The 24,970-nt window shown below is 54.6% G+C and overlaps 7 protein-coding genes across 7 annotated transcripts; 3 read left to right on the forward strand and 4 right to left on the reverse strand.

Moving 5' to 3' along the window:
- Window positions 1-1,212: 1,212 nt before the first annotated feature.
- On the reverse strand, window positions 1,213-3,884 carry DICSQDRAFT_108454 (acetyl-CoA synthetase-like protein). Its single transcript, XM_007367458.1, has 3 exons — window positions 3,023-3,884; window positions 2,548-2,970; window positions 1,213-2,481 (listed from the first exon to the last, which is right to left on the reverse strand). The coding sequence occupies exons 1-3, from the start codon at window positions 3,244-3,246 to the stop codon at window positions 1,500-1,502; spliced, it is 1,629 nt and encodes a 542-aa protein (XP_007367520.1). The 5' UTR covers window positions 3,247-3,884; the 3' UTR covers window positions 1,213-1,499.
- Window positions 3,885-6,071: 2,187 nt separating this feature from the next.
- Window positions 6,072-7,181, reverse strand: DICSQDRAFT_23626 (uncharacterized protein; the record flags this gene model as incomplete). Its single annotated transcript, XM_007367459.1, has 2 exons — window positions 6,072-6,337; window positions 6,389-7,181. Coding segments are annotated over 2 exons (1,059 nt in total), but the record flags the coding sequence as incomplete, so codon positions are not given.
- A 342-nt stretch (window positions 7,182-7,523) lies between these two features.
- On the forward strand, window positions 7,524-9,031 carry DICSQDRAFT_64446 (Pcmt1-prov protein; the record flags this gene model as incomplete). Its single annotated transcript, XM_007367460.1, has 6 exons — window positions 7,524-7,613; window positions 7,685-7,752; window positions 7,829-7,868; window positions 7,947-8,214; window positions 8,726-8,919; window positions 8,996-9,031. The coding sequence occupies 6 exons, from the start codon at window positions 7,524-7,526 to the stop codon at window positions 9,029-9,031; spliced, it is 696 nt and encodes a 231-aa protein (XP_007367522.1).
- A 464-nt stretch (window positions 9,032-9,495) lies between these two features.
- Window positions 9,496-10,846, reverse strand: DICSQDRAFT_88928 (protein prenylyltransferase). Its single transcript, XM_007367461.1, has 5 exons — window positions 10,720-10,846; window positions 10,541-10,655; window positions 9,795-10,479; window positions 9,697-9,740; window positions 9,496-9,644 (listed from the first exon to the last, which is right to left on the reverse strand). Exons 1-5 carry the CDS (start codon window positions 10,820-10,822, stop codon window positions 9,602-9,604), a joined length of 990 nt encoding a protein of 329 aa, XP_007367523.1. The 5' UTR covers window positions 10,823-10,846; the 3' UTR covers window positions 9,496-9,601.
- Window positions 10,847-11,039: 193 nt separating this feature from the next.
- On the forward strand, window positions 11,040-14,028 carry DICSQDRAFT_181770 (uncharacterized protein; the record flags this gene model as incomplete). Its single annotated transcript, XM_007367462.1, has 6 exons — window positions 11,040-11,120; window positions 11,183-11,251; window positions 11,306-11,446; window positions 11,505-12,780; window positions 12,837-13,421; window positions 13,493-14,028. 5 exons carry the CDS (start codon window positions 11,040-11,042, stop codon window positions 13,397-13,399), a joined length of 2,130 nt encoding a protein of 709 aa, XP_007367524.1. The 3' UTR covers window positions 13,400-13,421; window positions 13,493-14,028.
- A 709-nt stretch (window positions 14,029-14,737) lies between these two features.
- Window positions 14,738-19,697, reverse strand: DICSQDRAFT_171772 (uncharacterized protein; the record flags this gene model as incomplete). The annotated part of the gene is made up of 10 exons (XM_007367463.1): window positions 14,738-14,763; window positions 14,822-15,484; window positions 15,536-16,569; window positions 16,628-17,686; window positions 17,738-18,719; window positions 18,768-18,911; window positions 18,960-19,152; window positions 19,224-19,285; window positions 19,334-19,581; window positions 19,651-19,697. The coding sequence occupies 10 exons, from the start codon at window positions 19,695-19,697 to the stop codon at window positions 14,738-14,740; spliced, it is 4,458 nt and encodes a 1,485-aa protein (XP_007367525.1).
- Window positions 19,698-21,885: 2,188 nt separating this feature from the next.
- On the forward strand, window positions 21,886-24,422 carry DICSQDRAFT_181772 (P-loop containing nucleoside triphosphate hydrolase protein; the record flags this gene model as incomplete). The annotated part of the gene is made up of 9 exons (XM_007367464.1): window positions 21,886-21,992; window positions 22,045-22,053; window positions 22,105-22,321; window positions 22,376-22,948; window positions 23,002-23,170; window positions 23,226-23,729; window positions 23,786-23,940; window positions 23,992-24,187; window positions 24,237-24,422. The coding sequence occupies 9 exons, from the start codon at window positions 21,886-21,888 to the stop codon at window positions 24,245-24,247; spliced, it is 1,941 nt and encodes a 646-aa protein (XP_007367526.1). The 3' UTR covers window positions 24,248-24,422.
- Window positions 24,423-24,970: the final 548 nt, after the last annotated feature.

Genomic DNA, 24,970 nt, shown 5'->3' on the forward strand with positions numbered 1-24,970 from the left:
CTTGCAATATCAAGCACCAAAGATATGACAGCCCGTATCCCGCGGAGCGACGGTCAGCATTCCACTCGACATCTGCTATGGTCCACGACCACACCAGGAGTTCAATGCCGCTGCAGGAGGCTGTTCGCAGAGACGCCACGATGCCCCACGAATTCGGAATTCGGGATCGTCCTTGCATCCATGCCACTCGTGCCGCACACCCAGGGTCTTCGCGCTCCGAGACCCGGTCGCGGGAGCGGCAGCTGTGCAGATTCTGAAACGGTGGCTCAGGCCTCAGGTTTGGGTTTGGGTTCGCGGCACCGACCAGCTCGTGCGTTACCGGCAGGGTCTGCGCATGCGCAGTAGTACTTGCAATCTTCCGTCCAGTGCCAGTGGGTGTCTGAATAGGGTGGCGTTCAGGTGTGCGGTACGCGTTTTGCCATCGTTGACAGGTACGGCTGCAGTGCACGACACTGTTTTCCTGTTCGTCAACGGTGGCACCCATTGCGGCATCCAGCTGATTCCCGGTCGTGGAGAATTCGCGCAGCACGCTTGCTCGAAAGGTTTGGGAAGATTGATCAGTGCCTCTCTCGTGCGGTCCTTGGGCCGTGGTCGAGATCTCCGCATCTCCTTGAGATATAGAAGGTCCTGTGCCCGAACGCTCATAGGAGGCTACAAAGTGGAGATTGGCCAGAAGCGAGCATCGGGGTGAATTTAGAGATCCCACTTGCCGGCTCAAGGACGCCCTCGCATTGGAGGCAAGGGCACTAGGCCCGCCCATTGTTGCGTCATCATCGGGCATTCAGAATTGTCGGGCTCATGCGCTGGAATGCCGGTGCTACTAACGGTACGGGACGCTCGTCCTCCACGGCTTCTCCCTGATCTTCGACTTCGCTTTCAAAAACGACCGAGAATCGAGTATGAATGGAACGTTCAGAAGAGAAGCTCGGTGGAAGACTGAACTCAAGATATTGTGTCGTAATCATCCCTCTCTTGTACGAGAAACCTTCTCGTACAACTGGTTAGTTGTGTCATGGTCACTCCAATCTGCCGTGCTGCCGATACCGTGTTTTTAACGGCCTCCGCGGCAGATAGCGTCAAACACAAGCTGACAGTCCTCCGGGAGCAAACCTTGACGGCTCGGGGTACTGCGTTACATCTTTCATCATGAATCAATTTGCATTCATCTCCGAGGTCTCGACTCCCTGTGATTTGCAAACAGCAATTAATTGTGGGCATACTAATGCACGGATGATACAGCTGGATAATACTATTAGTAATAATACTAGTCTAGGTACGTAGAAAGGCTATGCTACAGTGGGTAGGACACGGTTACAAGGGACAAGACAGGAATGAATGCGATAGGAGAATGTGGTAGTGTGTAAGAATATATAGTGTAATGCGTGGCAAAGAACGAAGCAATTAGTAGTAGTTAGTACTGTATCCAAGCGTGTAAGGTATGGTCAACCGGCAGCCGTCCTTTTGGATTTTTGGCAGGGCGAAAAGCTGGCAACCGCCCATCACGCGCTGGCGAACATGGCATCGAGCTCAGCCTTGTACTTCTCCTCGACCGCCCGACGCCGGACGTTCCCCTTGGTCGCCGTGCGTGGCAAAGAGCCCCTAGAGACGATCACGACCATCTTAGGGCTGGTGATGCGTTCGTGAAGGTAGCGGCGCGAGTGGAAGTGGCGTGTGCGGCGGATGATCTCGCGCCTGAGCCGGGCATCGTCCATCGCCAAACCCTCCGCGGCCTCGACGAACAAGGCGGGACTGGGGCGTCCGTTGCCGACGACGATGCACTCCGCGATGAGGTCGCCACAGGTCTGGCGCGTGTTGTCCTCGATCGCGCGCGTGTCGCACCGGAGCGCGTTCTCGGACTTGATCCAGTCGTCCCCGCGGCCTCGACTGATGTAGGCCCCAGGGGCAACCTCAACGAACAGGTCACCGGTGTGGTAGTGTCCGTCGGCCGAGCGCATGGAAGGGTGGGGGCAGTCGGGGGAGTCGGCGAGGATGACGAGCTCGAGGAGGCGTTCGTTGGCGTTCGAGTACCCGCTCTCGTCGGCGTCGTCCTGGTCGAAAGACTCTTCGATAGGGAAGAAGCCGTACGAGGTGCCTTCTATGGGACGAAGAGCGGGGCTGGCGACGCCACCGCCACGGATTGATAGGAGCATCGCGCCGCACTCGGTACTGCCGAACAGGTTGCGGAGAGGGAGGCCCTGGGCGTACGCCCACTCCTCGTCCTCACGCGGCATGGGTTGTCCGGAGTAAAGGATCTCATCAAGGCTGCGGAGCAGTTCGAGCACTTTAGGGTTCTGGCGCGCAGCGCGAACGTGCACGGCGAAGAAGGCCGGGAACTCGTTCAAGCGGTTGAGACCCCCGTGCGTGATCATGTGAGCGAGCTCGTCCGTCGAGAAGGTGACGGCCTTGGGCTGGATGGTGCACGCGCCATTCTGGAATGAGGCGAGGAACATGAAGGTCTGCCCGATGTGGCACATGCTTCCCCTGATCATTCAGATAGCGTTAGAGTTCCGTTGTGAAGTGCTTGGAAGAACGAGGCTCGAAACTTACATGGCGACGGTGACATCCTGGCCGTCCTTGCGCAGCGGACGGCTCGTACGAGCGGACTTGTCGACCATGGCATTCAGCCACTTGAAAGTGCAGGGAAGCAACTTGGGGCGACCAGAGGTGGAACCGGAGGTGTGGAAAATCATGGAGATGTCGTCCGTGCTTGTCGGGTGGGGCATGGGGGGAACGAGCGCGTCGCTGATGTCGACATCGCGGAGGTCGATAGCGCTGTACGAGGGACGGGGGCAATTTGAGAGCATGTCGGAGAGCTCGGGCTCGTATATGATAGCCTTGCCATCTGCCTTCTCGAGCAGTTCGTAGATGACATCCGGATTAGGCATGCGTAGCGAGAAGAGCTGAGGGATATAGCCCGCCCGTGCGATGCCGTAAATGTAGAGGACATCTACGTAGGACATGCCATTTGACCTGGAGTAATCCTCGTCAATATCGGTGGAGGCCAGGTATAGAGTAAGCGTACCAAAGCCCAACGACGGATCGTGGAGGAATGCCGTCGGCCATCAGCGTTTTCGCGAGGTGAGCAGCAAAGTGCTCGACATCAGACTTGAACTGCCTGTACGACACCGGCATCCATGCTCGTAGAGAGCCTTCGCTGTCGTATACGGGGAGCTTGAAGATGGGCAATGAGGGGTTAGCAGCGGCGCAATCCTCGAGTGCCTGAAGGTGGGTCTTCAAGAAAGCCATGGGGGTGTAGAAGTAGCGAAAGGGTGACGAAGTGAATATACTCGAATGAATCGGTGAGGATTATATGCAAGTTTCGAAGCTAGGTCAATCGGGAGTAGAGTACCGGAAAGATATTAAAGACGGGGTAGGATAGAAGAAAGAGGAAAGTATGAAACTAGGACAACTGCGGTACCGAGGGGAGTGGTGAAGATGATGACGAGGAGAGACCGCTCCTAGTCATGGTCTTATAGTCTTAGTGCAAGGCTGTCGGCATCTCGTCTCCAACAAATTTTGAGAAGGCTGTGGAGACCCACAGTTCGGGATGCTGTCCAAACGCACGCGTTACGGAATGACAACCGCTCGGGTCGAGCGGCGGACAGACTCTGCCACGAGTTGCAGAGAAGCATGGGTGGTTCCCAGGGCACACCGCTGGACCCTGATCGATAACGCGGAAGGAGTGCGAATCGTCCGAAGGCGGCCGATTGAGGCAACGTGGGACTCGCGCAATGGTCCGTGATCCCACGGGAGCTCTGGAGGTTGGGCGTTGTGCGGCGCCTTCGCGTTAAACACCGGCGGCTGGGGCGGGTGCTCTCCATGCGATGTACGTGTATCGGACCTTTCTGTGGGTCGTGAAAGATACCGCCGATGATACTCACTTGGAAGGAAAATACGGAGCATCCAGAGGCGCAGTCAACAAGGAGCAGGGAATGGGCTGGAGAGTGGATACGTTGTTCGCGTTGGCGCCCAAATGCCACGTCGACGCTCACTCGAGGACCTCCCGTCATCCTTCGTTGCGTGTTCGAGTTGCAGCCGAGTCACTTAGATTCTGGAGATCAATCCCGTCCGAGTCAACCACGCCGACTCTAGATCATCTCACTAGCATAGATCCACGGGATGACTCCATGACCCGCTCTTCATTTCCTCGTCTAAACGATATCTGTAGCCCGCCGCGCTCCAATCCGCATCAATCGCATCCCGTGAACATGCACTATTCACATTCGCCTCGAGGCTCCATATGACCTTCTACGAGAGACGATTACGCGCAAGTCAGTTTCGCAGCTATGGCCAAGGTGCGCCCTTCGCACACACTCGTGACCTGATGCGCCTCCGACTCAAATCGGAGAATTGGTGCGGAGGCTCTGCACTATGCCCAGCTAGACGCTGCCGTCACCTCGAAAATGCATTCCACAGCTGCGCGTACCTCATCTGCTATGCGGAATAGAGTGTTCGCACTCGGGGGACGTTTCGCCGGATGAATTGCGTACTCGTCCTGTGCGCGCTCTGCACCTGTCGTTGGGCGACACAGGAAGCCTGTCAGCTAGGGCTCAAGGCACTCTAGATCGCGTCAAACGGTCTGATGGTACCGTGAGTGCGACGATATGTTCCTGTCTTCAAAGTTATTCCTATAAGCGGCATCTGTATGGGACGGACACGCTGTGTCCGGGGATGCACGGGGAAGCTGCATCTCATCTCATGAATGCAGACGCGGCAGGTCGCGGTCCGGATGCAATCCTGTTCAAACACTGAATTCTGTGTAGATGACGTCGACGCCGCGCTATACACCTCGCTACAAACCGAGTTAGGCGTCGACGAACTCGCGAACTCGTGGAAGCGAAACGATCACTTGGAGGCAGGTGAGAGTTTCGGTTCCCGGTCCGTCTGTAAACCTCATCCAATGTTTCGACATCGCAAGTGCGATGCTCGAAAAAATCCACTGTGCTATCAATATGCATCCGTACTGATCCTGCTTCCCCTTCGATCAATTGTCAGTACAGCACGACCGACAGATCTCGTACGGTACGCAAACGAAAGCCGCGGAGGGACCGCCTTCGCTGTGCTCGGTTTGTCAGCACTCTGTTACCCTTGTCGATGGCTGCATCGTCTCTTGTTCCACAGTCAACTGGCGTGAGTCTCAAGTTTCTGGACTTAACATTATATTCGGATCCACCTTCCTTCTCGAAAGTCGATCTCGCGGCGGACCTCATCATCGTCAGGACGGCCCCATACATGTACGTCTCAACCAGCCTGGATCAGTCCCTTTCATGCAGTGCGGCTAATCACATACCCTCCAGCCAACAGGTTCTCAATGGTACCGGAGCTGCGTTTTCGACCATTGAGTATCTATGTCATATAACAACGTCTAATCGTAAAAGGCTCACTGGCCATGGATTGTGCCGCCTCCGGCCCTGGCAACCTGTCTCTCGAGACCCACCAGGAGCAGCACTCCATTCGTTCTAGACCGGACCGACCATGCAGACATTCCCTCACAGGTACGGTTCTAGGCTGTGCCCGGGGCACATGGCACTCGTACGCCTCTATGAATACTGTTGAATGATCCTGTCAAATGTATCGTCACCGCATAGGTGGTTTGCGATCTAGGATAGGTATGTATTCATAGCTTCGCGGGTTTCAAGGTGGCGGCTCACTTGTCGAGAACGATACAGCTTTTGTGGTTGAGGCAGCCGGCGATTCGTGCACGCCCAGGTACCAATCCTGGTCTCAACGAAATCCGCCATCACGTACAGGTGCGGAATCATCTGCGTATATTCTCGATTGATCAGAGTACCTTTCATCAGAAACGTTGTTATTGGTACACTCGAACTATCAGATGTTAGCAAACCGTTCCCCCTGGGCGTGTAACAATGGATCCACAACCACTAACTCGTTGAGGTGACTTGGTTGTGCCGGACAGTCCGAATGCCTCCCGGAAGTCGGAACCAGTCAAGCACCGAGTGGCCGTCCACTACGACCCTTCGCCAAAAAAGCCTCGCTCGAAACCTGTCAAGATGGGACTCAGCCTTGGTGGCCAAATGTGTACACAGCCGACGCGGACGATGCTTACTCCTCGGGATGAGCGCAGTCGCATACATCACCATTGTAATGGGCTGCAATTCAAGTTTGATCGCAGGAGGGTCCTTCTCGAGACTAGGCGTCCACGTTGTCATAATCTTCTCGACCAGTTGATCCCAATACGCCTTCTCATTCACTCCCGTGAAATCATCTGCCACCGCATTACGAAGGCACTGGACCCCAAGACACGTCCCGAACTCTCGGAAGGCCAGTCGGAAGCGAGCGGGAGCATCGAAGTACTTCTCTTCCTCCACGAGGGCGCCTATAGAAGCACCGTTAATGAACGTCCAGGCAAGAAGCGGCCAGTCCCTACGAAGGCAGACAACGGCCCTCCTTGACAGTTCCGTCGCCCATCCCTCCTTCTCGCCGAACCAGTGGGCAGTCCACATGGTCATTCCAAGGTCAAGCGGGTCGTCCGATACGTACCCCCTCCACTTCGTCTCTAGGATGCGCTTGTAGTCCTCAATTTCTTGCTTCAAGATAGTTTTGTCGTCTTCACGATCTTTTTGCAGCAGGTTGTATACGACATAGCCATCTATCGGGTCGAGGTTCCCCTCGGAGCGCACCATGGGCCGGCTAAGGTCGATGCTCATCTTCCAATACATCCTCGGCCGCGGGCTGTCTCGCTCCCGGACGAAGCGCCGGTGAATGGCCTTGGCGAGCTCGATCGCGAGGTCATTGTACTGCCGCTCGCCTGAGACGCGTGCCATCCGGTTCAGCGCGAACATCCAGACGGTCAAGTAGTGGTGGTACTGCCCGTCTCCGTCCCCTCCCGGGTCATCTTCCTCTTCCTCCTTCCCGATCCGGAGCCCACCCACGAGCGGATGTTCGTCGGTCGCTCCGGGGAGGCGACGGGTGCCGTCGCGCGTGCGGCCGAGGGTGTCGTGCACCGTGTCTATGAGGCGCGCGGCGAGCGTCGTGTAGCGCGGCTCGGAGGTGAGGGCGCCGAGCGTGAGGAGGTTGAGCACTCCGAAGGCATCGGTCCAGAGGTAGCGACCCCGATGGCCCTCGGCCATAGGTGGTGGCGTCCATGCTGCCACTTGGGCATGAGAAAGGGCGTCGAAGGGGCCGTAGACGGACTGCAGGGCGTTCCGAAACTTCGTGAGCTTTTGTGGCTGTACTTTGGTCGCCATTTTGGGAAAACAGTGTCTGGCACAAGGACGGTCAGGAGCGGCTCGGGTCGAGTAGACAGCTTTTCTTTGGCCACCGACTGCGACAAATCGTACGCGACAGTGGCATGTAAAGACTTTGACTAGGTTCCTCTCTGCGAGCGTATCTTGTGAGTGCATATATGTTCTCCGGGAGGCCCTCGTGATCTCAATATGACGTCTTCGATAAGCCTTCACCACTACGGGCGCCACACATTTCTGGTACTCACTTTCATCGTCTTCTCCGTAACTGCGAGACGTCTCGTGAACCTAAAGCCTCCTTGTTTCTTCATTCTCAACATGGCATGGCGATGCACAGGAACCACTAACACAGAGCTCATCGACAATATGGCAAAGAGCAAGATCATCAACTCCGAGCGAGTCACCAAGGTAGGTCCCAGTAGTGCAGACCGAATAGGGAGTTAGCACGTCTTGTCTCATCAAGTACTTTGATGATTCAGGCGATGACCAGAGTTGACCGCGCATGCTACGTCCGACAGCCCAGTGCTGCGTATGAGGACTCACCCCAGTAGGTGTCGTTCCACCAAGGGCACTACGAGCCGCTTCATGATCACTCACGCACGCGCTGACGACCTGCCTCGCAGGCCGATCGGACACGGCGCGACGATATCTGCGCCTCACATGGTGTGCCTTGCACGATCTACGATCTCGAATCTGCCCCAGACTAACTTTGACTTCCCGATTTCACTGCGATTGATGTAGCACGCCCACGCAGCAGAGAACCTCCTCCCTTTCCTGAAACCCGGCGCTCGCGTGCTCGACGTCGGCTCCGGCTCAGGGTACCTCTGCGCAGTCCTCTACCAGCTCCTCCAGGACCCTGGCGACCCGAGAAGCGCGGAGAGCAAGGTGTTCGGGATAGAGCACATCCCGGAGCTCGTTGACTGGTCGCTCGGGAACCTCCGCAGGGACGGGTTTGGGGAAGCTATTGACCAGGGCAAGATCAAGGTGATATCTGGGGACGGCAGAAAGGGTATGACTGGATGACTTCCCATAAGGATCTACGGCTCTGGAGTGTCCGTAGACATATATCGGAGCTCTAATCTGTCCAGAGATCTCGGGCGCTCAATGATCAGGCCGGGATATCCGGAGAGCGTCTAATGCTATGCACGTGCTCTTTTGCGCCTTACATCAGCACCCAATGTAGTAGGCGATTGATCCCAACACAATTTGTAATGATGGCACCTTCCTTTCGAGTCGTTTACGACCTCAAGCGAGCTTCTACGGCTGCGTTTAGGTCTAGAAAGGGGGGTCGACCCCCCCTTCTAGATTTTGGGCGCTTGCACCATCTACGGACGTCGGCCTCGAAAGCGGAGTACAAATCGGCATCGGCATCTCGGCGGATAGGACACTTTCAGTATCTACGGACGACAAAATGGCCGTAGATCCTTATGGGAAGTCATCCACTTGCTGAAACGTGTCCGCTGAAGGCGGCCTGTGCGCGTCAGACGTGCTTGCTGAAGGGAGCCGGTGTTTCATTGCAGGCTTGCCCGAGGAGGGGCCATACGACGCGATCCACGTCGGGGCCGCGGCCCCAACGCTGCCCGCCCCGCTCGTCGAGCAACTTGCCCGTCCGGGACGAATGTTCATTCCTGTAGGGTCGCACATGCAGCAGGTGCTACAGATAGACAAGGACGAGAATGGACAAGTGACAGAGACACCGCTTCTCGACGTGATGGTGCGGTACCATTCAAGCTTCGCGTTCCCCGCATCGCGTCTCGACTGACTTCTTCTGCCTGTGCCTTGTTCCTTAGTACGTGCCTTTGACAGACAGAGATAAACAGGTGTGACGAGCTGTGCGGAAGGGGCTGGCGGAAATTTCCAAAATGTAACCGACCATACAGAAATATGCTTGTACCATTACCTGACATTGTCGAAGTCGACCTTATAACATTATTCCAAGGAGGATACGGTTTTGATGGTCGTGTGCGAGGGCGCAAGGGAAGATGAACCAACTTGACTGTCTCTCCATAGGTGTCCTACAGAGTCTGCTTGGCTCCTTTATAATACACTGTCATGCACGACACTATGTATCGCAGGACGCCCCAACTCCCGATGATCGGTTCTTGCCGGATGACCCGGTGTTTTGTTCGCGGTTTTCTATAATATGCGTCAGGGGCAGCGCCGTGAACGCGCTATGATAGGCATACCTGTATGACATTGTCTCACCTCTAGGCCTATGTCCGAGTGGCATACTCCCAGATTGGTAGTGAGGATAAACTTGACTTCTCGATATCATTGTGGGTCCCTTGAGATGACGGATGAAACAGTTGATATCCTGCTGCGCGAACATACATGATAGCTACATTGATACAACGGTAACACGTCCGCGCGGTATTCGTACATCCTCGCAATCGAGCCTACGCCTTCTGGAGCGCATCGCGTATACGATGTTCCCAGTACCTGAGGCACGACAGTCAGATCCCATCTGTGACATACATAGTGGCGCACTCACTTCTTCCGCATTGTATCTTTCTCGTTCGCTAAGAGCTTCCAAATCTGCGCAGACTAGTTAAGATGGCGTTTCGGCCGCGGCATGGATGTATCGCTCACTTCAACAGCCTTCGCGGTCTTCTCCCCGCCTTCCTCCTCGTAGATGTCGGCGAGGAACTCGAGCGCAGCCACGCAGGGAAGTTGGGCCCCCGCCGATGGTAGGGGATTGTCGAGGTCGACCACATCAGTGGCTGGGGGCTCTGAAGCAGTGTAGGGTTCGACGAAGGCAGTGACTGTCGTGAACGGGGTGTGGGTGTGCTCGAGCGCACCCCGCAGGTAGTTCCACGCGGAGAGGTTGTTGGGCGCGAGCGCGATCTTCTCCTTCGCGAAGGACAGCTCCCTCCTCAGCGTCTGCTCCCTGTCCTCGTCTCCCGCGCGCACGCCGCTCGAAAACACGACGAAAAAGCGGTGGTGCCAGGCAGAGTTGTTCCTCACGTCCTCTTCGAGGAGCTCTTCCACGTAGGGGCGTTCGCCCGCCCACAGCCGTTCCTCGTCGTTGAAGTGCACGAGGATCCATTGGCGGTAGGACCACGTGTGGTAGTTCTTGGAGTCGTTCTCGAGGACGGTCTTGAGGAAGACGAGCTCGCGCGCGGCGGCGTCGACGGAGTTGAGCGCGGTGAGGATAAGCCGGCGGTGGTGCCACACCTGATACGTCTTTAGGAACATCGTCGCGATCTCGTCCATAAGCTCGAGCTCGTCCTCAAGGGAGACTTGGAGCGCCATGACGGTCTTGTACCGGTGCTGCCTTGGGACGCCATTCGCTGCCTTGAGGATATGGGGAAGATATGGGCTAGGGAGGTGCTTACCATGCAGTATAGTGCGCAGGGTTCATCCGTATCACTCGCTCCGTCAACTTAAGGACTCGCGGGCTCATCTCGCCCGTCTTGACGACTCCGCGGAAGTAATCTGTCGCATCCTTGTCTGAGGAGGATGTGTTCGAGGTCAATACGGATGCACGACTAGATTGGGACTGGCCCATACGGACACTCCTCGCTATAGAAGATAGGCGCGATCGGGTTCACGTTTTCATATTGGCGGATAGGAACGACGTCAGCCCACTCCGAATCGTCTGCAAGCAAGTCTGACATTGGACGAGATGGTGGCAAGAGGCGAGGAGAACGTCGCGCTCGACAATTCCGACCAGACGCTCTACGGTGATGGGCGCTTTAGAAATGGGTTTGGTTCTCGCCTTCGCGACTGCGTGGCCCGCGATGCACATTGCACAACTTCTTTCTCCCGCGGACAAAGCCTTCCTTCCCCTGAAGTGATCTGCATATCAATCCTGAAAAGCGTACAATTTTGGCCATGGATGGAGCAAAGGTGAACGGAGCAGAGAGGAATGTACCCCTCGCAGGCACTACAGCCAGGAGTAACTCGAACCAGCCCGTAAGTAGCGCAGCCATTCTCAGCGCGTGAATGCCACCGATCAATTGAGTTGGGTGCCTTAGTGGCTCGAATTTGGACTGCTTGTAGACGAAGATCATCCGCAGGACGAGTGGTCGCTTCCCGGGCCAAAGGTTCGTCTACACTAGCTGCATTCGACACGATCGTCGGTTTACGGAGAGTCGTAGCAATTGCACGAGGAAATCGCCAAGCAGTACAGTGAAGACCAGAAGGCCAAGGCCTGGTCAGACGCAGCTGAGGCCGTGAAGACCTACAGCGACGAGATGATAAACAGATGGAGTCGAGAGATGGACACCCTCCTTGTATATGTACGCGGTCAACTTTCTCGTCTGTGTAAATTGTATGGCATCTCACCATGCCCACTAGGCTGGTTTGTTTTCAGCCGTGCTCACAGCATTCAACGTGCAATCCTATCAGTCACTGCAATCTTCCTCGACTGACACAACAAACGCATTGCTCCGACGCATCTCCACTCAGCTAGATAGCTTCTCGATAAACCCGTCCTTCGTGAATTCCACGCGACAATCTACGTCATTTGACGATGCCCGGCCACCATTTCGGGCACCTGCCTCAGCTGTCTGGATTAATGCACTATGGTTTTCGAGTCTGGTCTGCAGTCTTGCTGCCGCATCTATTGCCCTCATGGTCAAGCAGTGGTTGCACGAACTGGAAAGCGGGGTGTCCGGTAGCTCGCGCGAAACTGGTCGACGTCGCCAGTACCGTCTTGACGGCATTCTGAAGTGGCGTGTCGGTGCCATTGTTGTGGTCATTCCCATTCTTCTCCAGCTCGCCCTCGTGTTGTTCCTTGCTGGCCTCATCATCCTGCTTTGGACCCTGCATGGCACCGTTGCCGCCATCGCCACTTCCCTCGTAGGCGCGCTGTTCATTTTTCAGTTCACAGTGACGATCCTTCCTTCCTACCACCTCGATTGCTGTTTCCTCTCGCCTCAGGCTTTGGCGATATACTCCGTCGTGCGGCCACTCCACAATACTACCCTCGCACTCCTCCAGCATCTGTCACGGCTCTGGACCCGATCGGAGAGGCCTTCGTTTTGGCACTCGGACGCCTCTGACCTCAGTACTCTGCGAGCTTTGAAGAAACGGATCATCAGCTTTTGCAACAGTCGCCGCGAAATGCCGCCATGGAGAGGCCAAGAACACCTTGTGATCGCCAGCGCGAGGACGTCCAGCGCTCTCGACCGTAGGATGGCCATCATGGCTTGTAAGACGACCTTCACGTTTGAACATCTGAAGGACGTCGAAGTAATCTTCTCTTCTTTGTCCCCGAACGAGGTCGCGGGTTACGTACGAGACGTCTGGGACCTGTACAAACGCCGGCAGGCTACTGGGCTCGCTTCATACCAGGTGACCAGATCCGTTATGCACCTGCTGCTGCACGCCCTTCGGCACATGTTGACTGTGGGGCCCGACGCCAGGGACGAAGAATGGGAGCGTACCGTTAAGTGGATCGTCGAGCATCACAGCCCCTTACCGACGTTCCAGCCAACGAGCATGGATCTACAGCTCACGACGTTCTCTATTCTCGCTACGCACGATTCGGTCGCTGGCAGCCTTGCACTCAGCAAGGTCAGATATCATACAGGGCTGAAGTGGTCATACTCGTACTCTACGATCCGCAACGGTATGTCCTCGCCATGTATTCGGCACCTTGCGCAGGACTGACGGGCCAGTTGGCAGTGATGGTAATGGCAGAATTGCAGATGCAGCGACATAGGAACATCGGCGAGGATCCCAGCGCCTCCCTCTACACGTACCTGCAGGCTTTCCAGATAGCCATTCGAGGCATCGTTCTCGTGGTATCCGAGAATTCTCCCGTCACTCCTCCGCCTACATCTGCACAGGTCGACACCATCCTTTCCCATGCCCGCGACATCCTGGTGTCATTTGAGAGCCTGCTCCGCAGTCAGCACTGGGAGGGCTTGCAGGATACTATGCCGGATGAGTGGAAACATTCCGGGCCCTTCCTGCACTTCCTCTCCCTTTGGTTGGAACAGTTCGCAATCCTGCCTCTGACGACGCTTGCGAACCGGTCGCGCCACTCGAAGCTCGTCACGGAAGGGCTTCTGGAGGCGTTGGAAGATGCGTGGGCGAGGGCACAGGCTGGGTATCCACCACAATCGGCTCCTCCTGAGACAGGGCAGACACGAGTGCCTAGTAACTCTGCGTCCGCGATGGGCCGCATAGAGCGAGAGTTAGAAACGTTGCGAGCGTACGTGGTCTATCAGCGTACGTTTCAATGAACGTGCAGATCATGTGATGCGGGTGAGTTTTTTTCGTTGATCATGATATCTTCTAGTTGCGACTCGAACTCACGGATGGCTGAACGTATCTAGCCTGTCGAGCTGGCGTTCACCTTCTGGCCACTCTTGCAACTTGGATGCGTTGAAGCGACCTCTCTAGAGCGAAATAGGATCGCGGCTGTGAGCTACTCAGCATCCAAGCCAGACATCTTCATGTCCCAAGCCGACATACCATAGTCCTCACCACGCCACCGCGTGATGACAAACCCTTCAGTATGTGTAGTGGCGCGCAGTTCCCTTGTCCTGCCCGTCCTGCTCGGTCTACGATGGTGTTCATATCGATAGGTCCTTTGAGCCACGCTCGGTCAGGTTAGGAAGTCGACCCAGGTTCCGATCGGAACTGCCACGTCTGGCCCTCAGGAATCCCCGAAGGGCTTCGACCATACTAAGGTTCTCTCCCCGCGACGCGAGCCGGAGCAACCCCGTGTATTGTCGTTTCGAGAGGATTCGTTGGTCTGCAAATGCTGTGTGAAATTACATCAGGACGCATTCTTTTAAGTACTCAAGTGGTAATCGGCGGATGTATCTGTGTATGTTATCGCACATTGTGGACAAGGAGGCAGTGTCGGACATGGGGCGGAGAGTATGAAGGCCCGTCAACAGACGTAATGGTTGTTTGGTAAGTCGCCTTTGGGCATCCCTGCTTACAGGTATGCAGGTACGCATTTCGTATACATGGAACATCTCTAGCCTATGGTAGGTAGGTTGGCTCGCGAGGCCTCCCAGGTGTAGCCGCGTCTTACAACGGACATCGAATACGCGATCGTCGAGCACTTGTAGGATAACAAGTGCGTTCTTGCGTGGTGCTGTCCTGTGCTGAACGCATAGCTCCCCTGTGTCCGTCTGTTTCTCTTTAAAACCATTATAGGGCGCAATACATCCGCTTCAATACATACGAAGGATGACGTTTACCGTTTCACGATTGCCAGGGCAAACTTGAGGATGTAGAGCTCGAAAGTAGTGACAATACAAAACATACACACCCATGATCCGCCGCATTCATATTTTCTAAGTATGTAGACAGTCATGTACCTAAGGCCTACCATGAGGCGCAGCTTCGCAGTGCAATAAACGGGATCGGGAAGATGAGATTGCCCAAGCGGCGTGTAGTACCAATTTGAGCGAGACTTCAACGTTGCATCAACAGTCATCTTCACCGGCCTCAAAACAAGCACGGTTCGAGCTAGAAACGGGCTATAGACCCAGAAACAATGTGTAATTGAGTAAGAAGGAAGGAAAAACGACGATATCCGTACACCGGAGCGGCAGGCAGCCTCACTAGCCTTGCCACAGGAACGGTTCGACTGGAAGCATACTGTCAGTATAATTGACTTCAAGCTCATGGATTGAATGTGTACTCACGGACGCAATCCACGTCGGGGTCAAATTGCTCTAACGGCCTATTGAGCCTGCCAGCCTCACTGTCCTGTTTCCAATTTCCGCCGGCATTCTCTGCCTTAACCCAACCACCAAGGTCATCCTCGGGGTGGAGGAGGCACCCAACAGGCGTTGTGAAGTCGAGTGTAGGTGGAGTATTCCTCTCCTTAACGATGATTGGTCCGCCAATGATGACCTTAGCGAAGCCCGATTCCCGAGCCGGGAAGAAAAAGGTGTCGCGGTATCTCGCGCTAGAAGGTAAGAGTATGATCTCCCGAGGACACTGCACCTCGGCGTTCATTGCAAGATCTTTGCCGTCGCAGGGACTAAACAAATTGACCTGGAAGACAGATAGCGTTAGGCCGCTCCAAGACACGTAGAGACGAGAGTCGGTCCACGTGAGCGTGCAAGGAAGCCTTTGCGAGAGCTGGGATCGGTCGAGAGTGCCAAGATCGACAAGGGACGTGTGTATGTGGTTCGGTGGACTCCGTGTGGGCTTTTTTGAGCAAAGGCGATAAGTGTGGACAAGGAGCGTGACTTGAGCCGAGCCATCCTGTTTTTGAGCCTCGGTTGCGCGGCCCTCAAACACAGCGATGTGAAGGTGACGCTCGGACTTTGCGAAGTGGCACTTCACGGTGAGAGTCGTTGCTGTGGCGAGCCGATGAGTGGACAGACAGGAAGCAGAATATGACCACTTACCGGAACCCGACTCTTCCCCAACTTCGCGAATGAAGTACGTGCTGTCTTCGTAATCAGCAAACAGAACATCTCGTCCACCCAGAGGCCACACGAGTAGGGGTTCGCTAGGATGGATCACGGGAGGAGAGTCTGATAGCAAGTTGGCGCTCTTCCTGCGGAAACGGAAACGACGCTCCTCCGACACATAAACCTGAATCACTGCTCGCCCAACGTGAGGAGAGACAGAGCGTTTCGTGCCTCGAGAATCTCTTTGGGGGCGTCTATGCTCGCCCCGATCTCCGTATGCTGGCAATTGACCGAAAGCGAATGCTGAAGGGTCGATCCCGTCGTCACTGTCACTATGAGCATAGGTGTCCTCTTCCTCTTCCTCCAGAACATCATCGTCTTCTTCATTGTCATCGTCCTCGGAAGTAGAGTCAGAGTACTCGCCGACTTCGCCTTGCTCACTGGATGAGCTTGTGTATCCCGAATTGGATTCGGCATCGGAATCCCGGACGTCAGCGGCTGAGGAGCAACTACTGGACGTCTCGTAACCTTGGTCGACACTGTCGGCTGAAGAATCTGAGACAACAGATTCGTCATCGCTGTCTGCCCATTCGCTGTCGCTGTCTCCGTCTTGGCACGAGTCTGCTTCTCGGGCAGGAGGGGGGCCTTTGTCGAAGGCCACAGGAGGGGACTGTCGGCGGGCCACAGCTATAACGTCCTCGCATCCCGCGATCTCCTCGATGTAGCCCAGATCTTCCGCATCGATTCCGTTGAACTTGAAGTACTCGCCGTTATCGCCTGCAGCATACACTCGCGAGCCAATCCGGAGACACCGTCCGTCGGCGCTGAAGGAGGCGATCTGCACGCCGGCCCCGCCTGAGCAAACGCTGAAAGCTTCGGCGTTGTTGATGTCCCCAGCAGCATAGAACGAGGCTTTACAGGTGTCTAGAGGGATGTTTAGAGTCTGGGACCGTTGCAATGTCGGCAACAACTTTGCGTCGTAGCTCCATGTCTCGACAACAAAGTGAAGCCGGCTGTCTGATACAGATCTGCATTACATCCGGATCAGTATCCATTAGGAGATACAGGGAGATAAAAATTGCCTACGCGAGCCGCAGGACCTTCACAGCGTCATGAGTTGCGAGTGCAGTCTGGAAGAAGCACTGACCACTCTTTCTAGCTTCCCCACAGTCCTGCGCTTGTAAGCGGAACGATTGATAGCGACTCTTCATCTTCGACAAGAAGTTGTCAGGGCCGAGGGCTCCCCACCAGCACCGATCGACTTCTCCTATGCATAGTCTGAACGCGCACGAGGGGTCGTCGCACCCGGAACAGGATAGAAAGAGGTGCCAGTCCCACCAGAAGCGATGGTAATCCCTGCAGTACTTGTCCTCCACTGTCCAGCGCGGGAGATTCCGACGGACCCATACCCGCCCGTCATTGGAGTTGCGCCATGCGTAAGGGCTGAATGCGCCGTCGATCCAAAGGTTTTGGATCTGGATGCAGGTCTGAAAGTTGGACGAGCTGAGAAAAGCTTGCACGCGCGTTCTGAATGCCGAGGCGACTCTGAAGAGGGCGCCAGTGGCCATTTTGAACGATTGGGAGAACGGGAGGTCGACGCCGTTGGGTGCAACCAAGTCTAGATGTTTGTCCCAATTTTTGGCGCTGTATGTGAGAAAGGTGTGTTCGGCGACAGACTGCCGGTCCATGTCGACCCACGTGCCCTCGTGCTGCCACAATAGTCGTGAGTATCGGTCCTGCGCAAGGTAACGCAAGCAGGCGTCCGCGATGCGTAGCGGGCAGACCCGGAAGCTGGGCCGCTGTTTGTCCCTCTCTCCCTCGTCATCGTCCTCATCTTCACAGAAAATATCGGCATGACGGCGCAGGTAATCGAATAATGTCGAATGGAAGAGGCGACAGGTCTTGGCCAAGGTCCTGGGACCTGCTTCAGTGGATGTCGCTGTTGCGTCTGAGCGAACATCAGAGGAGTCGGTCCGGTCGTCCTGCACTTCGATCAGGGGAGGGAATAGCTCGAGCAGGGCTTGAGTGAAAGGCTTTTGAGTGTCTTCGAGGTGACCCCTCGAGCTATGAAGCATAGCAACAGCCTCCCTGACTTCTTCAATCCTCAATGGCCGCCGCGCAAATGTGACCAAAGAAAAGACATCACTGGAAATGATCAAAATCGTATGCAGACACAATGACTGTGATCTGACGCACCGGGCTAACGACGCCTTGCCACCATGGAGCAGTCTATCGAGGAACCTGCAGTAGTACGCATCCAGGTCTTCGGCGCGCCCTCTATCCAAAATCTCGTCCATCGCCGCCAAAGTAGTCGCCTTTCCGAGCTCAACTACTATGAGGTGCGCCCAGAGGAAGTTGCTCTTCACGCGCTCTCCAAGCTGCGTCAGGATAGACTCTCTCCGTTCCAGCGGTATGACAGTCAGAGCCTCGACAGACTTGGTGAGGTAGCAACGGATTGCAGACTTGACAGAGTCTTTGATGTCGAAGGGTGTATACTTTCTGAAGTTCTGCCGAGTGTCCGAAACGTCTTGTGAGCTAATCCACAAGCGGACGTTGCCTCGCCCTTTCCTGGGCGCCACGAAGTCGTCCAAGACGCCGAGGACGACATGAGCATTTTGAGTTGTGCTCAGGCTGTCGACTCCAGTTCCGCAGTCAGTGAGCTTCCTGAACTCCTCATCCACACCGTCAAGGAAGAAGATGGTGGCGGGTAGGTGTGTGGTGAGCTCGTGCAAGATTGACTGGACTCGCGATATGGGATCGGTTATTCTATCATTCGCGAGACGAGCAAGCACCTGGACGAGATCGTGAAACGATTGGCCAGACAACTTCGAGTACGCTTCCCATAGCTGAGCGGCGAGCGATTTCAGAACCTCAAGTGCGGTGTGGTTCTGGTCGAAGCGAAAGTAGTGAGAGGCGATGAAGACTGAGGACTCCTTTTTGATAGCGCAGACGACCTGTCGACAGAGGGTCGACTTCCCTGATCCAGGGGGGCCGTACACCCACAACGCGGGAGATGGTGTGTTGCCCTTTCGCCAATCCTGGTATTTGGAGTGGCCCGTGATCCATTCGCAACACAGTGCTTCGATCTTAGCGTGTTGTGATCCTGGCAATCGACCGTTGGCGGCAGACGTGAACCCGGTAGCAAAGGGCGAGCCCAGGAAGTCGCGTACACATTGGACTGCATGGCATGAGCGGACTGAACCCGCTATAGCACGGGATCGCTTACCTAGCTTATCGGTCTGCGCAAGTTCTTGCGAAACAAGCTCTGCCTGCTCCTTCAGACGCATCGTGTTGGAGCGCATTTTCTGGACGATCTTGTCTAACTTGTCGCTGCTGAGGGACACGAAAGCAGACGCCAATCTGTGGGCCCCTGACAACTGGTTTAGCGAAAGGGGACGGCAAAAAGAAGGTAGCTTACTTGTACGATGAAGCTCGCGATATACACGGCTCCAGAAGTGAAATATGTCCACATAAGACTGACAGAGGATGTCGTCGAGTGCAGGGGAGTCGTTGAAAAGACGTTCGTAAGCCGAAAGGCGGTTGAGGTCGTGCGCCAAATCAGTCAAGGCATTGTCCATCGTCTCTGAGAGTTTGGAGTAACGATCGGCGAACTAGGCGATGAGAAAAGTAGATCAAATGATCAATCCACGGTCAAAAAGTCCACGTAGGAGTATACACTGACATCAGCTAGAGCCCCAACGCAAGTCCATACTACGCCCGAAATCGATGTGGGATCGAAGGATGCTACGGGACAATCAACTCCATGAAGTGTACAATCTGCCACCCACTTACTTATGTCAGTGACGGCGCTGGCATATCGTTTCTGGATAGCAACCAGGGCCTGTAAGACTCGCTTAGGTGTTGATGTTTTCAGCCGTCGCTCTCCAAAGTCTTTCTGGAGTTTGTTGTTGATTTGGGTCAGTTCGAGAGGCTTGATGTTGGTCTGGACACAGTACTGGACAAAGAAGTTTCCCATCTTTGCCTTGTCATCTAAGCTATTGAGAAATTTCTGATAAGCGCGTTGAACTACAGACATTCCTCTGTTGCCCGACAGAAGCAGATACAGAGTCAGCGCAAGATCCCTGCCATCCAACTGCTGTTAGACTTACTGAGCGGCAGCAGTCTGGGCTGAGGGCAGACTCGGAGGAGATGACATGGTTATCGGGGGAATCGAAAGGGTCTAGCGAAAGGGAGAGGATTGGGCAGTCGCTGAGGTGGACTCCCGTTCGCGATAAGGATTATATGACTCTGCCGAGCATGTTCACGATCCCGATGCCCAAGGCGTCTACCGTCCTTAGCAGGATGGACGTCAGTGTCATTGCAGAGCCATGGCACAAAAATCTCATCTCCAAAGTGTTTTGCCTGGTCACTGGGGCATAAGGGCCGGATGGCACGATTCGACTTGGAATGATCATGTGGCGGTAATAGGGCAATGCAAGGCATCTTCCATGAACACAGCAGGTCGTTGACAGGTCTCATGTCAGGAACAGAAGACTTGACATGCGTCTTTAGGGTTCAAGGGTCAGAAGCACTCGCAATACCTCGCCGATCAGTGGATAGTTCACCGCCATGGGTGCCACAAAGCGCGGTGGTAGTGACTATTAACCGTGACATGTCATCAGAAACACGGGTGCATTTGCATAATGGCTCGACGCCTTGAACCACTTAGCTCTCCCGCGCATATCTTCAAGTTGCTCACCCGCAACTCCGTACAGCGTTCCGATGCTAGAGCAGAGAACATTGAGAGACCAGTCAGAACGTGTGCAAACCTTGTGACAGAGGCCAGCGCACCCGACGACGGTGCGGAACGTTTGCCCAGCTTATATAATGGTCACCTTAATCGAGCAACTTAGGTCTTACGCCTTATACCGACTTATTGCCAGCTTAAGCATCTTAACGCCCTTAAATAGGGGTTGAAGAGCCATTAAGTAATTCGCATCTTCCGGCCACGTGCCAAAGCCCGTAGCAGTGATAATACCGGTGCTTTGCATGGAATCGCGTGTTATGAAGTACGTTGGGGGTACCGGTGATGGAGTGGAAGGCATGTATGGAGGTATATTTGTACATTAATTGTACTCTCAGGTCTTGCTGTGTGTTTCTACTGTTGCTTGTGGATTTCATGTCAGCGAGCATATTTGTCTAGGAAGTAGGCTAGAATACCTTGTGGTATGTAGGATTTGGGAGTTGACACTGGAAGCACGACTGCAGTTTGATTCCGGTGTCGGGTAGATCAGGCATCCTCCTTACCGTACACCTTTATCGGGCGTTGTCTCCCCAGAATTCCTTATGAATGGAGTCTGTGTGTTATTGGAATACATGTATCACCATTTATGCACATATTTCGCGCGATGTCATTGTCAGGAGAGGTTGACTGACTTCGGGATCAATGCCAAGCGCTGGCTGAGAATAGCCGAGCATATCGGTTCATTTGCCGCCATCAAACGTCAGTGCAATCAAGTACAACACCCAGGTGTTACGTCGTGCTTCTGCTTGTGCTAACCGGGCAGCCAGCAGTCGATTTTGGAGTCAGAACTAGGATCTCAATACGACAAAACATGAGAAAAGCAAACTGTAACACTGGAAATCCTCGAAGCTTGAAGCACAAAGTCGGATAAATCTAGATTCTGAGACCTGGAAAACAGCACCAAACACGATCACGGACTTGAACGCACGACGCGCGACCTTGCCCGCCTATTTTTTGTACAGATGCACCATCATAGGCATGGGGAACGTTCACAGCGCCGTAGAACCAGAGCCTTGTCCGAGATCTCGATCAAGTCGGAGATTGGAGAGCATCCTGTCAGCCTGAAACATGGCCGACCTCTGCACTTACTAGAGACCCAGGCCTCAGGACGGCGCCTATTGTGAACATAAACTCGTGGTAAGTGCATTTCTGGCAGGGACTGCCTCACACTATACTTTTTGCACCGCTCATCTCGAACTGCCTAGGCCATTTCGAGAGCCAAGAGATTGCACGATGGCTTCCCTCTTTGGTGGCTGTTGAAGATCTACAGGGACCCTGCAACGCGAAAACAGCGCACTTGCTGCTCATGGATATTTGACAATCTGAACACCTGGAAGCTGTTGTGTGGGTTCGATACTCGTGGAGCGCACCACCGGTTCTGTGGGGCTGTGATCGGACTGTCCGCATTAATTGCATTCTTTGGCCTCGCGCCTTTGGGGTCCTTCCATGAACGCGTGCCGCAGCGTTGATTCGCGTCGCCGAGAACTCGGAAGGTAGAGCTGCCGGGAGCTGCTTATATGCCGCACCCGTCTAGGAACACCTGCTCCGTATCTGTGACTCTCAGCACCTCTTTCGATCCAGAGACTTGAGCAGTCTTCTCATGACCACTCAACTGTCTGACCCCTCCGGTATACCAGCCGAAGTGAATGCTGTACCCGATCCTCCATCTAGACCTCAGCGTACCGAGATTGCTCGTTACGACTTATAGTGGGTTTGACGCTACCGTTCACATGCTTCAAACTAACTGAGTCCGTTACAGTTTCAATCAGTACGCGTTCTTGATTGTCGAGTCACGGCAAACACTAAAGAGTCTTTGCAGGCGCAATTCCCGATACGAGCTCCGAAAGTCACGAAGGCCTGCGACGGTCGAAAAAATCAGCAGGAAGAAGCCTATCCTTCTTGTCAAGCGACGCATCGACTCCAGGGGTCAACTCGAGGGTACAGTGATAGAGATTCATCACGAAGGATTGCAGGCTTTGTTAGCGGAAATCAATCGGGGGGTGAAAGGACTCGATCTAACAAGCAAGACACCCTCGGTAAGCCAATTGATGACGTTCGTCCATGAATTAGGATGCTGAGTGACACTATAGGTTAGCCGGGAGTTGTTCTTCCATTCGCGCGCGCAACTTGTAGAGAGGGGTCGGACCTTAGAGGCATCCCACCAGCCTCAGGATCAAGACCTCATGGACGGGATCAAAGCAGCCCTACGCCTCATAGAAGAGGATCTCGCCGACACTATCAAGGATTTCAACTTACTCGTAAGCAAGAAGCAGATCACCTACGCGTACCTCTGGGCGCTTTTCCCTCCGAACTGCTATGTCCACGGCTACGACTCTGCTACCGATCAGCATTTCGTGGCTCACGCGAAGGCATCGCAATATCGATATACTCGGGAAGGAAATTACTTCGAGATCCAATGCGACATCATCGTTCACGACGCCACCGAGTTCGGCCTCGCTGAGTACGAATTCAAGATCCCACAGTTCTCAGGAGCGTACTCTATCCTCGAGTTGCCGGTCTGCCCCCTCGACTACTATCCAGATAGCGCAGCACTTCGTGAGAAAGCGATATCCCGGGGAAAGGTCTATGCGAATTTGCGCATGCATTTCTACCAACACCAAGGCATAGCGACCCTTTGTGTGGGCAATGGGTTAAGGCTGGTGGTAGGTCTCCTACATCTTTTCCTCGATAAGGAGCTAACGGCTTGAATGCGAAGACCAACGAACGAGTCATGGTCGACGTTGAGTCCTTCTTCAGGTACCAAGCAAGGGCTAGTTTCGCGCGCACTGTCAATCGTCGGCTGAATCCGGAGGAGCTATCAGACCTTGAACTGATGATTTGCACTCCGGTGCTCCTCGGTTTCTGCTTCAATACCAAGTCTTGGGGTGCGTCCCAAACACACTTGTTCAGACTACATCAGTGATAGACATTCTGGTCCAGGTGCCTTCGCTATTGACAGAATCACGGAGGTAGCTTGGTCCGATGAACCATTCGAGAGACTAGTGCTTCCGAAGAGGCACAAGCTTCTCATCCAATCTCTTGTCACACAACATGCATCCCGTCCTGCAGGATTCGACGATATCGTTGCCGGTAAAGGGAGAGGGCTGGTTGGATTGCTGTGCGGTAATCCAGGATGCGGCAAGACCCTGACCGCTGAGGCTGTCGCAGAGATCACGCGCAAGCCCCTTTACACAGTGAGCGCTGGCGAGCTCGGCACCACCCCGGAGGACACCGATGGCCACTTGCGGCGAATCTTACGCCTCGGAGAGCGTTGGGATGCGGTCGTGCTCCTGGATGAGGCGGACGTCTTCTTGCAGGAACGGGACAAGACTGATGTATCGCGAAATGCTTTGGTCTCGATCTTCCTCAGACAGGTCGAGTACCACCCCGGTATCCTCATCTTCACCACGAACCTCATCCAGCAGATGGACCCCGCCTTCGAGAGTACGTGGTCACTGCTTGAGCCGGTCTGGAAAGGAGTTGACGTACGATCCGTGCAGGCCGCATCCACTTCTGCGTGAAGTACGCAGACCTTGATTTCGCCTCTCGCAAAAAGGTCTGGCAAACATTCCTATCCAAGGCTGGCGTCGCCGATACGGCGATTGGCGAACGCGACTTGTCTCATCTAGCGAAACACCCACTGAATGGACGCCAGGTTCGTCTCTCTTCTCTTGAAGATGGGACTATCTATTGACTACTCTCGTAGATCAAGAACATCGTCAGTACGGCGAGGTCTATCGCTTCCTCTGAATCTTCCGCACTAGCACCCAGCCATGTGCAGACAGTACTAGAGGTCATGCAGGACTGGCACTCCGCGAAATACGAACGTACCTGGAACCTTCATCCCATCGTCCTTGGTGCTGCCGGTGTCGTCTGTTCCCTGGTTTATTTGCGGCGGTTCGGTGCGTTAGTGCTCGCTTCCCCATGACCCGCTGCTGAAGATTCATCTAGCACGATGGTAAGCTGTCTGTGTTCCTCCGCAGTGAACCGATGGGCCCGTCTACGATCGATTCGTTGGCTGGAGTTGCATTTTGTATGTTTCGTATCTGAGTCACAATAGTCTTTTGAGGTACCGTGACGGAGAGATTAATCTCATGGTGATGGCGAACAAGCACCAACTCGTTTGCCCAAGTTGCCCTTGACGTTGTCCACCTACGATGTGGTTCCTATGGACCAGCTCGCCCTTCCTCTGAATATGATCAAACGCCCAACGGCATCCGGTCGTCCCGTCTCGTCTAGTCTACGATGGAACAGGTACTCCATTCACTCAGGCCTTGACACTTGTGCACGACACACATTGCAGGAAAAGACCCCAAAATGACCGGCATCATGATAGACTGCGCAATGGATCTTTTCGCATTTCCAAGCCGGCCAGTTTCCCAGCTACATCTCTGGGAACCCGCGCATGGTCAGGTCCATCTCCTGCGTGACCGGTTGGACACTATACGCGTCCAAAGGCTTCCCAGAATGAAGCTGAGAAGGCGGACGGGGTTGCCAGGCATCTCATTATCCTAGATTTGGACGCTATGGTCTGGGACCAGCACCTGATAGATGGCGTCCGAAGAGGTGTGTGGATGTACACGAGAGCGCGGAGATGAGTGACACGCGACAGAACACAAGGTGCGCGGGCATAACACGGAGCAAGCGAGAGACGGGACCACCAAGGGTTAGGGCAAATGCATGGA

Source organism: Dichomitus squalens (assembly GCF_000275845.1).
Source record: "Dichomitus squalens LYAD-421 SS1 unplaced genomic scaffold DICSQscaffold_25, whole genome shotgun sequence".
Classification (NCBI taxonomy): domain Eukaryota; kingdom Fungi; phylum Basidiomycota; class Agaricomycetes; order Polyporales; family Polyporaceae; genus Dichomitus; species Dichomitus squalens.